General features: G+C 38.6%; 1 protein-coding gene across 4 annotated transcripts in view; it reads right to left on the bottom strand.

Annotated features, from left to right (window-relative positions):
- The window catches only part of grm2b (glutamate receptor, metabotropic 2b), a 29,049-nt gene that overhangs the window by 4,633 nt on the left and 9,944 nt on the right, over positions 1-14,472 (bottom strand). For all 4 annotated transcript variants that reach the window (XM_065240962.1, XM_065240959.2, XM_065240961.2 and 1 more), the window contains exon 3: positions 268-1,105. In XM_065240962.1, the coding sequence (XP_065097034.1) occupies positions 268-1,105 (838 nt within the window). The remainder of the gene's footprint in view (positions 1-267; positions 1,106-14,472) is intronic.

The raw sequence follows: 14,472 nt of genomic DNA, 5'->3' as shown, positions 1-14,472 counted from the left end.
ATGTTTTGTTAAAATAAATCTAGAGGTACACTTTAAAATAATACATAATAACAAGCACTGACTAACTCTGTATATGAGATTGGATTATGTTGGAGACAAATTGTAGCTATTTGGTAAATTGGTAAAAGAAATGCTTCATGTTTATAAATTTAATAACATCCAATATTGCCAGTGGGGAAAACAAAAAACTAAATGATATGGGTTAACAAATTAACTTTCACTTCAAGACTCAAATATTGGTTAAATCGGCAGTTAACTACTACTCACCGTCAAATTTCGTCTTGAGAATAAACTCCCGGTAGAACCTCTTCCCATTGCCTGGCTTCATAGCATCGCACACCTTTGTGGTGTTGGGGCAAACAGCTTGACGCATGTTGTGCAGGGCATAGGCCATAGCGTAGACAGCATTCACCACAAACATGATCTTTGATTCGGGTTTAAACGCCCCGTTCCTTAGGCTCTTCGTGGCACAGCCGTGTTCATGTATACGGCAACCGAACCTGTGCTCCCAGAATTCCCTGAACCACGGGTTCCTTGTGTTGAGTTCAGGTGTAAGCTTGGTGAAATAGTCCTCGAACTCCCTGATAGAGTACGAAGCGAGCTCAATGGTGAAAGCCCCATTGGCAGCCTTCTCGCTGCCGTGGACGACACTCTCCTGTGCGCCCCAGCCGTCGCTGGCCACCCAAATAAAGGTAGCGTTCATTCTGGCTGCGGCGGAAAGCAGTTCCCTGGCATCTTCGCTCTTGGTGAAGAGGACCACCACTTTGGCGTTGGCTTTTTGCTGGAGCGAGCGGATTACATTTTCATAGTTCCCTCGGTTAACAGAGCGACTGACTTTTACCGAAGTTGCGATGCAGATTTGGCGTACCCGAGCCTCTTGTTGAAAGGCGTCGATGCCTGTTTCACCGTAGTCCCCCTCTGAGGCTACGGTGGAAACGTAGGTCCAATTGAAGTAGCGCAGGATTTCAGCCATGGCTTTGGCCTGATAGAAGTCTGGTGGGACGGTTCGGGCGAAATAATCGTAACGGGATTTGTCGCTGAGTTTGGCACTAGTGGAAGCATAACTTATCTGTGGTATCTGGAAGAGTCTGAGGAGGTTTGCCACCTGCACACAGAGAAAAATAATTGATCATTATGCAGTAACACCTTTGTGAAATGCCATCATACACACAAATACAAAATTATACATGAGGCATTAAATAAAGATTATATTTAACTTAAGCCTCTTGTTATGAGCACCGAGGTACGAGGACCCTATTGTTCTTCAAGGACTTATTATTCATCTTCTTTAAATCTCTTGTTATTCTCATATGTTTCTTTCCAGTGCTTTGGATGCAATCTCAGCAGTGTCACATATTATTTTAAAATGTAGAGATTTCTGTTTCTTATGTCTCTTATGTCGACAATTGTATCATGAATTGTAACAAATTGTAATAGAAACGTCTAGGATAAAGATGGTATTTAAACTATTGAGATCACTTAGATGTTTCACCAAAAATGGTTTTAAGATGCTTATTTATATTTGTTTTATATGTTTATGTATGTTTGCTCATATGAAACACATTTCCAAACATCCAATTTTATGCTATTAACTGTAATAAACAAGTGAAGTTTTAGTATAAACAGGAGATCTATGGCTGGATGCATAAACTGCTTAGACTAATAATGCTATAAGTAGTCATCTATTTTTTGCTTCAAGACTTAACTTTTTTAAGTCAATTATATAAAAGGGTATAGATTGTTTTAATTTGAATCTGATAGTAAGATTGTAACTAATTGCTAGTAGTCAGACTAGTTCTTAAGACACAGTCTATACCCGGTGCTCCTGATGAGCTACCTTCCAGCAGACTTCAGTTCCAACCCAGCTCCTACACACTTGTCTGTAATTATCAAGCAACCCTGTACACCTTGATTAACTGCTTCGGCTGTGTTTGATTGGGGTTGGAGCTAAAATCTGCAAGATGGGGGCTCATCAGGAGCAGGGTTGGATACCCCTGGTCTATACTTAGCAGCTGTTTATGCAATTGGCCACTGATCATCTCACCATCATCAGGTCAGTCTGAGATTTTTGTATTGAGACAGAATCCATAAGAAATAAGGCAGCAAGATACTTGAAACAACCAACAAGTCTGATGAAACGAAACGGGTCTACCAGCCAAGTCTCAACAAGGACATCTGTAACCCACAGATGCCCTCTGCAAGCTTGGTAAGACTCACACTTTCTTTTACCCTGTCTTGTTATTTTTCTCATCTGAGCTTATATGGTTTCAGGCCATAGTTACATGTGGCTCAGGCAGACACAATTTTTATCACTCGAGATAGCACACACAATAATAATAATGTTACATACGGTGAAAGTTTCCCTCAGGGTATTACGCGCCCTTCAAAATCTAAATGATATTTATAATTTTTCACTTTAAATATAGTTTAAAGTAAAATTGACTCATTTCTCAGCTATAAACAGACATGAAACCAATTATTTTGTTTAAAGTCATAGACTCATAAAATCGTGACTATAAAATCTGTTATTGCAAAGATGATGTTATTATATCATAGCTTTACATGAGCTGTAAAACTGTATTGTTGTTGAACTTTGTGTTTTATGACGATGATGATGATGATGAGAAATTATTTTTTTCTTATATTTATTTTTTCCACAGTTACCAGCTGAGTTCTGGTGATGAAGGTCTAAGTTACACTGCAAATTATGATGTTAGCAGATCTACAGGGACTTCTGGGTAATGACTGGAATCCGTGTCTGAATTCACACCAACGCAAGTAGGTGGTTCAGATGCTTAAATAAACCTTAAGCCCAGTTATTATCAGCTATTTACATTTCACTCACATTCATTCAATGTTCACTTTAAAATCACACTGGTACGTTTCAAAACTTCATGGGATTTGAAGCTTCAAAGTTTCAACTTTGTCTCAGATGTTTCTCAAAAAGTTGCTTAATAGATGAAGAAAAGGGAAATAAAAAAAAGAAAATAGACAATTGTTGAAATAGTATGAAGCAAATGTATGCATAATCTATAACCGATATGGTGTTGGATATTGAAATCTTCGTCAAGAGGTCACAGATGACGAATGCGAAACTACGCCCCAGTGGTGTTTACAGGTGTGGAGAAAGAGGACCGTTCCGATGTTGTTGTATGTGGAATGATGCTAATTAATGTCTTTGTGTCAGTTTAAAATGGTCCGCAAATGTGCGTTTCATATATGTAACACGTGACCTTTCAACGTCATTACGCAATTACACGAGGTCGCGCCAGGACCGGATAAAGATGAGAAGTTGTGGTTTAAAAGTGCATTTTTTTATTTTTCCTGTCAAAAATGACAATTGTTTCGCTAGATAAGATTATGCCTCGTTTGGGATCGTTTAGAGTCCTTTGAAACTCTGGTAAAATTGCAATTTTATACTGCATTAAAACTGTTACATGTTGGAGTCCATTAAAGTTCATTAAAATGAGAAAAATCCTGGAATGTTTTCCTCAAAAACATAATATCTTCTCGACTGAACAAAGAAAGATATCGACATTTTGGATGACATGGTGAGTAAATGATCTGGATTTTTATTTTTTAAGAAAATTGACTAATTCTTTAAGTTCTCTCCTCAAATTCCTGAGGTAAAATTTGTGAGATTTAATGTTTTTTTTTATCTCAGGAGAAATATCTGAGACATGGAAGCCTTAAGCAATTTTCTTTCACATTTACATTTTTCCATTTAGTCCAAAGCAAAGCTTTTAATACAAAGCATCAATTGAAAAAGCCTTTAACATTTTGCTCAAAGTTTGATTCTCAGCTGTGGGTTTTTTCATGCAACTTTTTTGTAAAACTCTGTGCTCTTTAAAAAAGTTCAAGAAAAAAGTTTTGCTCTTCATTTAATGAGAAGAAAAAAATTCTAAATTGTGGTGGTATTAAATACCTGCAACAAATACATGTGCAATCAATAACAGGTAAATATTAAAATATATTATAGTTCATATGGGGAAATATTTACCTATCTCTTGTAACAAAACACAAGTCAAATTACATTTCGGGTCATAATCACGATTAATTGATAAAAAAAAAAAATCAGTGGCCTTTCCAAAAATGATTTGGCTGAAGTGGTTGGTTTTATCTCTGAGCTGACAAACATTAGAGATCATGGGAGGTGTAGTCACATGTCAGGTTTTGACAGACACGCTTAAAGAGCTCAGTGAATTCAAGCCTGAGGGACACTGGAGGTGAAAATGAGTAAATCTGATTCATTTAGACAAGTGCAGTTCTCAACAGTGTCACAGATTCACATTCATACCTCTGCTAAATCTGTCAATGGCAAGACAAAACTGCAAATGAAAGTAAAAGAGAGAATAGAGGAGCGTTTTTATTATGATTCCTTTATAATATTTCAAATGTGGCTATTGAATGATCTATAAATCTGATGTTATGTGACCCTACAGTCATAAGGGTTTTAATCATCATATAATCATCTGAAAGCTGAATAAATAGCTTTCCATTGATGTATGGTTTGATAGGACAATATTTGAACATCTGAAATCTAAGGGTGCAAAAAAAACTCAACTGCATCTATTTGACAAATATCTTCATGAAACATGATCTTTACATAATATACTTACGACTGGTTTTGTGGCCCAGGGTCACATATATGTTTGCAAAAGCAGATTTTTATAGCAGATCGCTTAAGTATATCTAAAGATGAAGCATGCTCTTTGTTGTTAATATGTGTGGGGTGTCTGGAGAATCTCATGTGGTCATTAACGCCTCAGGCATCACTTGTCCGCTGTCTCTCAGAGCTCATGGACAGATGTTGATATTCCAGTTGCCTGTCAATGCATTCGTTTCTTAGATGCCGCGGCCAACAGGAAGCAGAATCTGTCAGAACGGCACTGAAGCGTTCGACAGGGACCGCCTGAGCTGAGTTTGCATTACAGAGCAGAACCCAGACAGTGGAACATGGACATCAGATCTCACTTCATCTCTTATTCGTAAAGGTAAACAGATGGGCTGCTTTTACTGCTAATGTAACTGGTGGTAAAACAATGAATCATACGAAGTTTTAAGAGATTTAAAACCAATTAAACTTCCGTGGGTGCTCTGTACAGAAATGATCTCCTAAATTATACACTGTCTGATAAAATGGTAGAAAAATAGGGAATGTACCCTTTTTAAAAAAAGGAAATTTTCATAATAATACCTCGGAGGTACCAAAGAGTGCACATTATTATCCTAAAGATACATATTAGGTACCAAGTGTATACATATCTGTACTTAAATGCTACATATTAGCAGTGGTATAGTGGTGCCTGGAAACGTGGGTTATAATTTTTGCCCCCATTTTATTTAAAGCAGCCAAACTAAGGTTAACAGTGATGTGTAAGACCAGTCTTGCATATTTCGTTCACTCCAAAATGGGCCGCTATTGTCATTTAACTTCTGCTGCTAGAGTTTTCAGCATAAGGATCATTATGAAATTAATATTATTAATTAAATTTTTCAAATTTAGAAGTGGGTATACCCCATGCCATCTACTAAAGAAGTGGGTATACTGCACATACCTGCGCATACCCTGCACTACACCACTGCATATTAGGATTTTTTTGAAAGGGTACTGCCCCCCTTGAAACCATTTATTGCCCATTTGTGACTATGCACCACAAAACCAGTCATAAGGGTCAATTGAAATTGAGATTTATATTTTATTTGTAATTGGCCGAGATTGAACTATTTGGACATCTGAAATCTGAGGGTGCAAAAAATTGCCTTTTTTAAGCCATTTTTGAAAAGTTGCCCACCAGCATTATATTTTAATTTTTCAAAAACGTTTCACAAAATACCTTCAAGGAAAATTTTCATCTAAATATATAAACATACAAATATATTAAATGAAAGAACAGACCCTCTGCTTTCAAGCAAACAAACAAAACGAGAAAAGTCTATCTACATCCTTTTCTTTAAAAAATATTTTATTTTTTTTTTTTGCAAAAAATGCACAAATAATTGCATTTTTGTTAAGGAATTATGTTAGAGATCAGATTCAGAACAATTATTAAAACATACACTGAGTTTAAAATTCGTAAATTACGTTTTTGCTTCAGTTTTTTCATAAATTGGGTAAGTGGATCTAGTGGATCTCGCGGTATTGCAAATTAACATAATAATTCATCGATGGCGGGGAAAGGGTTAAATTTGTCCAAATGAAGTCCTTAGCAACACATATTACTAATGATAAATACATTTTTGATATTCATGATAGAAAATTTACAAAATATCTTTATGGACATGATCTTTACTTAATATCCTGAGTTTTGAGATTTTTGACCCATATAATGTATTGTTGGTTATTGCTACAAATATACCCGTGCGTCTTATAATTATGGTTTTGTGGTCCAGGGTCATTTTTTTTCTAACACATAAAAATAATTGCACACCTCTCCTCAACAAACTAAGCAAATTTTTATAAAATATAGAAAATTGATCCTAGATGAGAAAACCAAGCTGTAACTGTGTTTTAGCAACTAAAAGTCCAAAGCAAGCATTACAATCACTGGCGGCCGGTGACTTCTCTTGATTACAATGCAGTGGCAACCACCCACAGCAGACAACATGAGGTTTCTTTTGGGAAGTTTATAAAAATTAGGCTCATGATTTGATGATTCTTGATACGCAATTCTTAATTATAACATTTAAGCAGTGAAAAATCCAATCAAATTAAAGCTACATTCTGTAACTTTTGCCTCTTCATCACCATCTCTATTTAAAGGACTGTAAGTAGGATTTTTATTTTATTCACAAATAGGTCCTTACTGGTGTCAAATGACTTTTGACAATGATCTGACTTTTGTTTGTAAGCTTAGAATTTCTTCTCTTTACTTACATTGAACGGGTAAGTCCAAGGAGGCTTCCATGTTGTTCCGCCGTATTGATAAACTATAATAGCAGAGAGGGACAAAAAGCACTAGCCTGCCAACGCGTTTCCACAACGCGTTTTCATTCAGAACACGTGAACCAGCTGAAACGGACATTGAGATCAGTGAAGGGCGATTTATAGTCGTGTGTAGGTCCTACGGCGTAGCAGCGACGGCGTAGGTTCCGCGTCGGTTTTCATTTATACTTGTGCGTCGCCGTCCGCGTCGACGTGCAAACACACGCGAAACCGCTGGTTGGCAGTAATCACGCGTGTAACCACAGTAGCAGCAGAAGTTGTCACAGAAGAAGAAGCTAAGCAAGTTAACCCACAAACGAAGAAGAAATAGCAACTTTTGAGTATAATTTGAGAAGACCATCAATGATGGAAGTAAATCAACAGCGACTTATGTTGCAGTTTGAGTTAAATCACTCCTCAACTTGGCTCATCTTTGTTTTCACCGTCTCAAACGGAAATACCTATGACGCAGTTTTTTTACCTGACGGGAGGGGTTCTGGTGGACCAATCACAGAGCTTGTGGTCCGCGTAGAGCCGACGCGCTGTTAGAAATTTTGTGAGGTGCGCGTCAGGCTACGCACAGGCTACGGATAGCCTACGCCGTAGCTACGCACGACTATAAATCGCCCTTGAGTACATAACGGCTACCGTAGTTGCAACACGCATTTGGAAAAGCGAGGCGCTAGAGAGCACTATTCATTTGAATGCAAAATACAATCTCACCACCAGATGGGGTAAATCCTACTGTCCCTTGCAGGTTTCTTCACGTACTTATATTTACATGTATTGAAAAACAACTGACATTTCCTGCAAAATCTGACCTGATAGGTCAACTTACAAATCATTATTTTAAGCTTACCGCTGTGAATAATGAGAAATAATGAGACCTTCTTCTTGCTTGAGCAAGTATGTTTATGGGTTTTTGTTTATTTTTAACCATAAAATACAAATTGCTTATACTTATTTTGAAACTAGTAAAATTCTGGTCAAACACAAATCTGCCTCTGTTCTAGTAGTTAAAATAAAGAGCATTTAAGGCTGTCCTGAATGTGATCTATAGGGCCAAACAGGGTCAAGTGATGCTTTAGGCTTCCCAACCACTTTTCAAGCTATTACCATAAACGCACCATTTGTTTTTCCACAGGACACTTCAGGAAAAGCTAATCAACCAAACAGTGTCTTTGTGGTAGCCAGAGAGTTGCAGACCAATAAAGAAAGAAAGAAATTGCAGACAGATTAGACAGACAGACAGATAGATTCTTAATGATCTGAAATTTGCAATTATTTCATTCAATGAGTACCAATTACAATAAAATTTTAATTCTCTTTAATGATGTGGAAATGCAAATGATTTTGGCAGTTTTTTGGCATTAATTATAAGCCCTTTTCCATGTCGGTTCTCATCCACCGATGCTGTTGTTTTGGCATCCCAAGACCACATGCAGTTGCAATCTATTAACATCTCCAGTGTCTCAGAGCACAGCAGAGCTCCATATGAATGACCTTAACACAGACACACACGCGCGCACACATTGAAAACGACATGCATGGATATTACCACACAATGACCCCTCATGCATTTAAAGTATACAAATCATCAGACAATACTCACTCCAAACCCACATCCGTTTTGCCACCTATTATTCATGTCATTATTATTTATAATTCGGTGCCCGCACGTATTCTTTTGTGCTGGAAAATATGATAATATATTCTGTCACTTTGTGGGTGAGAAAATATTTGACAGAGATGAAAGAAACACGGTGGTTATCGATTGGCTGGCATTACTAGGAGAGTAACTCAATATGTGCCAAACTCTCCAAATGTCTATACATGCCAGACTTTCTTGTTTCTCTTTATTAAGCACTGTAAAACATTACAATATGAGATTTAAAGGCACAATATATAAGATTTTTGCATTATACACTCACCTAAAGGATTATTGGGAACACCTGTTCAATTTCACATTAATGCAATTATCTGATCAACCAATCACATGGCAGTTGCTTCAATGCATTTAGGGGTGTGGTCCTGGTCAAGACAATCTCCTGAACTTCAAACTGAATGTCAGAAAGGGAAAGAATGCTGATTTTAGTAATTTTGAGCGTGGCATGGTTGTTTGTGCCAGACGGCCGGTCTGAGTATTTCACAATCTGCTCAGTTACTGGGATTTTCACGCACAACCATTTCTAGGGTTTACAAAGAATGGTGTTAAAAGGGAAAAACATCCAGTATGTGTCAGTCCTGTGCGCGAAAATACCTTGTTGATGCTAGAGATCAGAGGAGAATGGGCCAGCTGATTCAAACTGATAGAAGAGTAACTTTGACTGAAATAACCACTCGTTACAACCGAGGTATGCAGCAAAGCATTTGTGAAGCCACAACACGCACAACCTTGAGGCGGATGGGCTACAACAGCAAAAAGACCTCACCGTGTACCACTCATCTCCACTACAAATAGGAGAAAGAGGCTATAATTTGCGCAAGGTCACCAAACATGGACGGTTGAAGATTGGAAAAATGTTGCCTGGTCTGATGAGTCTTGATTTCTGTTAAGACATTCAGAATTTGGCATAAACAGAATGAGAACATGGATCCATCATGCCTTGTTACCACTGTGCAGGCTGATGATGTTATGGTGTGGGAGATGTTTTCTTGGCACACTTTAGCCCCCTTAGTGCCAATTGGGCATCGTTTAAATGCCACGGCCTACCTGAGCATTGTTTCTGACCATGTCCAACACTTTATGACCACCATGTACCCATCCTCTGATGGCTACTTCCAGCAGGATAATGCACCATGTCACAAAGCTCGAATCATTTCAAATTGGTTTCTTGACCATGACAATGAGTTCACTGTACTAAAATGGCCCCCACAGTCACCAGATCTCAACCCAATAGAGCATCTTTGGGATGTGGTGGAACGAGAGCTTCATGCCTTGGATGTGCATCCCACAAATCTCCATCAACTGCAAGATGTTATCCTATAATCAATATGGGCCAACATTTCTAAAGAATGCTTTCAGCACCTTGTTGAATCAATGCCACGTAGAATTAAAACAGTTCTGAATTAGTATGGTGTTCCTAATAATCCTTTAGGTGAGTGTATATCCACAAAGTACTAGCAAAGTGTCAGTGCTGTTGTGTGGGTTATTCTTAGTTTTTAGAAACCATAGGTGTTGGTCATTCTGGTTTGATGTCATTGGCCAATCAAGCAGAAGTATCCGGAAGTATTAACGTCTTACATGATAATGTAAACTTTATAAAATTTCAATACGTTAAACTGCTAGTCCTTCAAGATCGATTCCTGTCGATATTAAAAGTAAAGACTACAACATCATTTCACGCTCTTTCACAGCGTCATCAAGCTGCAGCCGTTGTTGTTGCTTAGCGACCTCTAGTGATGAAAATTAAAACATGGCTGGCCAATCGCCAGGCAACTGTCACGTAAGAATAAATTTACCTCACTTTTCTAAAAGTTTGTTTATAACGTGCATTACAAATACAGATTTTACCATATACTAATTAAGCTATCAAGCCTGACGTGAATTACGCTACAAGCGAGTTGAGGTGGCGATTTTGTTTATTTCCTCTCCGGGGAGCCTGTCACTCAGAAAATAAGCAGGATAGTCTGCCAATCTCATCACCACCACCACCCACTCCGGCACTCGATATAGCTCTGCCTCCCGCTACCATTACCCACACGCACACGTTAAGCTTCATGCCATCAAGCGCTGAATGGTAATATGTCAGGCCTGATTGCGTCTCACAATCCAGATGGCAACGGGTGAAAAACAGGTGTGAGGAAATGTGCGCGAGCTCTTTTATATTCATGTTTAGTCGTGTCATGCTTGTTCGGGAAACTGCCAAGAGCGTCTCATGTCCACTACTGGGCTAACTGCTCTCCAGGCTGCTTGACTCGATCCAAGCTCTTTTACCCCAGTGTTGGACAGGTGGCACGGGCTTTGCTTGGTCTCTTCAGGGCTGTACTGGCCAACACGGAAAAGCTGCTCGGCTCTCTAAAAGTTCATAAATAGCATGATTTACATCTTGGTTCATTATGAAGTGTAATTATTTAAAATTTTAACTAAAACTCAAGGAAGTTAGCTTTCACTTAAGTGTCTGCTTTAGCTATTCTACATTCTTAAAGTAAAATCATAATTACAAATAATTTTAGTAATCTTTTCCCTTGTGGTCTACTTTAGAAATAGGGAAACTTAGTGCACCAAAGCATTTGAAATGTAGGGAAATGGCACCAAAATTTGCACAGTATATCAAGTAGTCATGAGTATTGTCGTCCCCGTTCTGATTATTATTTGCATTTATTTGTATACATATAATAGTAAAATGGCACAAAGTGAGGTCTATCTTTTCTGTGCAAAGGAAATGTTTGTGTTGACTTCTATGTCTAATGCCGGATGTATGCATGCGACTGGGAGGTATAGGTGTGAAATAAACTTAAATAGATGTGGTCAGAAGTATTTCCTTTGTGCTCACTCCTAGATGTTGCATTGCATAACCATGCCAACAAACATCTGATATGGCCAAATATGAACATATACATAATAAATACATTATAGTTTATATTTATAGACATACTTTTCTAATAACACTATTTGTTGAAGAAATACAAACACATACAAATATAAAGCAGAGAGCCTAGTTTTTTAATTATACTATCTAATATTTGCATCCCTGCTTATTTCTCATGACACACCCCCTTTAATAATGCAGATCACATCATCGAAATATTATTTGGCATAGGCTGAAATTGGACTTGGACCTAATGCCATATTCAGATCTGAACCATCTGTCTTCAGTGTGTTTGTATGATGGTTAGTGCACTAAATTCCAGCACAGCTGATATCAATTAAAGCTCTGATTCCTACAGAATGAAGTGTGGGTGTCGGGCATTAAGGGCTCAGTTATGCCACCACATTGACGGCTTTAAAGCAGAAAACTGTAATTAACGGGCAGTAGACTCAACTCTCCAGAGTCCAGATGCTTCATCCAGGAGCCAGAGGTCAGTTTTTTCTGTATTAAGATATTATTGTGCTGACAGCATGTACTGTATGTGTGACTCGTGCTGTCAAAAGGAGTAGGAATGCGCACTGTCTAATTTTGAACTAAGGGAAAGTATAAATGTTGATTTTGGTTGAAATTGAGGTTCTCATAAGTAGCCTACATTAAGCCCTTGTCTAACAATCCCAATGCTTTAAATAGTCATTAAACATCTAAAATTATCTTTATCTTGATCTTTAAATGCTTAATCTATATATACAAATATGTGTGTTCTTCAACATGCGCTTCTGATATTCGGTTTTCGGTTTAAAAACATGCAGGAATCAGAAAATACAGACTTGCTTGAAGTTAAAAGAGTTATTTAGCGGGATAAGACATGAAAACAATCTTCCTCGTGCTGACTGACAGATCCAAGCCGTTTAGTGTATAACTGTGAGCGTGCGACGCTGATATATACACACATACACAGAATACAGTTTTAAAATATATGTTTTGACAAGAATGCACGCAGATATAATCTGTTATGTCTTAACTCTTTCCCCGAGTTATCTTGTCAATTAAAGGCGGGGTGCATGATTTTTGAAAAACACTTTGGAGTCGGGTCATTATCAAAACACACTTGTAGCCAATCAGCAGTAAGGGGTGTGTCCACTAACCGTCATCGTTGCCTGGGTTGTGTATGTGTGGGGCAGGTCTATCAAAAGAAGGTCCACATTCTATTGAGGTAGGGGCGTGTTTGTTTAGGTGATTTCAAATATCAACATTGGCCCTGTCCCAAATGGCACACTCCGGACTTGTGGTCCTCCTCAGAGTCCACACTTTGATGACATCACGTAGTCCAGACTTTAGGGACCCTTGATGTGAGTCCACGTGGGTGCACCGGAGTCGTATTTTGGGACAGACTCGAGCATCACCCCGGAAATAGGAAGAGAGGTTGCCCGTCAGTGTGAACTCCTCCCTTCCGTCGCCTGATTGGTCTGATTGCCCTTTCGCAAGGACTTCTGGGTTGGCAAAGTGCGCGAAGCCTGCTGCAGTGCGGGCTTCGCTGAAGACCGCATCAAGGGGGCAAAGGAGGCGCTGATGAGCACACTTCAAAGCGTAAAAATGACAGATGGGACACCCTACGGACTCGTAGACTAAGCGAGAACGCGCAATTTAAGGCCACAAGACCGAAAGTCCACATGAAGTGCGCCATTTGGGACAGGGCCATTGGCTTTCCGAGATCATGCACCCCGCCTTTAAGAGAAAACATTTCCCTGCCAATGACGCTTTCCCTACGAGTTTTTACGGTAATCTATAATTCCGCTATCAGTGATTTTAAGGTATAGATGTTGTGATTTTGTTTTTAAACCCTAAAAAAATCTTACAAATGACTTTGCTGACTATCAACTTCAAACAGGTGTAGCTCTGTCATTGTTTTTTATTTATAGTGATGTCAAAATATAAATAACGAATTTTTGAACATTAGCTCATTCCGACTTATTTTGCCAGCAAATTTGAACAGAATGTGATTTTGTCTGTGATTAGGATTTAGGTTTAACTATACCCTCAGAAAAAAGTTTCAAAGCTGTCAGTGGGACGATATATTTTAAAAAGGTCCCGATATGTACCATTTTGGCACCAGATGTGTACCTTATTGGTACCACCCCAGTGACAACTTTTGGTCCTCCTTGTACCTTATCTGAGAGTGTACACTTTAAAAATGTTGGGTTATTTTTAACCCAGTGTTGGGTCAAAAAGGGACAAAACCAGCCGCTGGGTGAAATTAACCCTGAAAGTGTTTATATTTTACCCAACAATGGGTTACAACCATCAGGGTTCCCACGGGTCCTTGAAATCCTTGAAAGTTTGTTAATCTGGGGGAAATAATTCAAGGCTCTGGGAAGTTTTTGAAAATCTACATGCATAGATACAGGTCATTGAAAGTGCTTGAATCTATTTTACGCAAGAAGTTTTCTGGTAAAAAAATCCATATTATTCCCTGTATAGTGTAGGATAATATCATAAAAATTCTAGACTTTTTAAGCACACGTGCTAAATTGTTCGCTTTAAATGCTTTTATCTTCTGTACGAATGTTGATTCATAACAAAATGCTTTTTTGCATAGTTGTGTTTGACACATGAAAACGTCTCGGGTTACGTATGTAACTGTTGTTCCCTGAGAAGGGAATGAGACGCTGCGTCTCCCTTGCCATACTTCCTGCGTTCCTGTAACGCCGTCTTTGGCAATATTTCAGATAGCGATATACTTCTGGCTCCCGCGTCAACCTGTCTTTGTCGTTCAGCCTCACTATTGGTTGATTTTGATATACACATTCAAACGCACATACCCCTGGAGGTGTCCCCAAAGTGTCGCCGCAGTGACGCAGTGCGAGTTCCCTCGAAAGGGAACTGTAACAATGTATCTTAAAAGGTAACACAATGTAACCTTGCTCTCACTTGAAATGTGTCCCCACATTTAGTCCTTGAATTCGAGTTTATTGGACCTGGAAAGTCCTTAAAAGGTCCTTGAATTTGAAGTTAACT

The sequence above is a fragment of the Paramisgurnus dabryanus genome, chromosome 14, assembly GCF_030506205.2.
Source record: "Paramisgurnus dabryanus chromosome 14, PD_genome_1.1, whole genome shotgun sequence".
NCBI classification, from domain to species: Eukaryota; Metazoa; Chordata; class Actinopteri; order Cypriniformes; family Cobitidae; genus Paramisgurnus; species Paramisgurnus dabryanus.
This window is presented reverse-complemented; position numbering and strand designations above follow the sequence as displayed.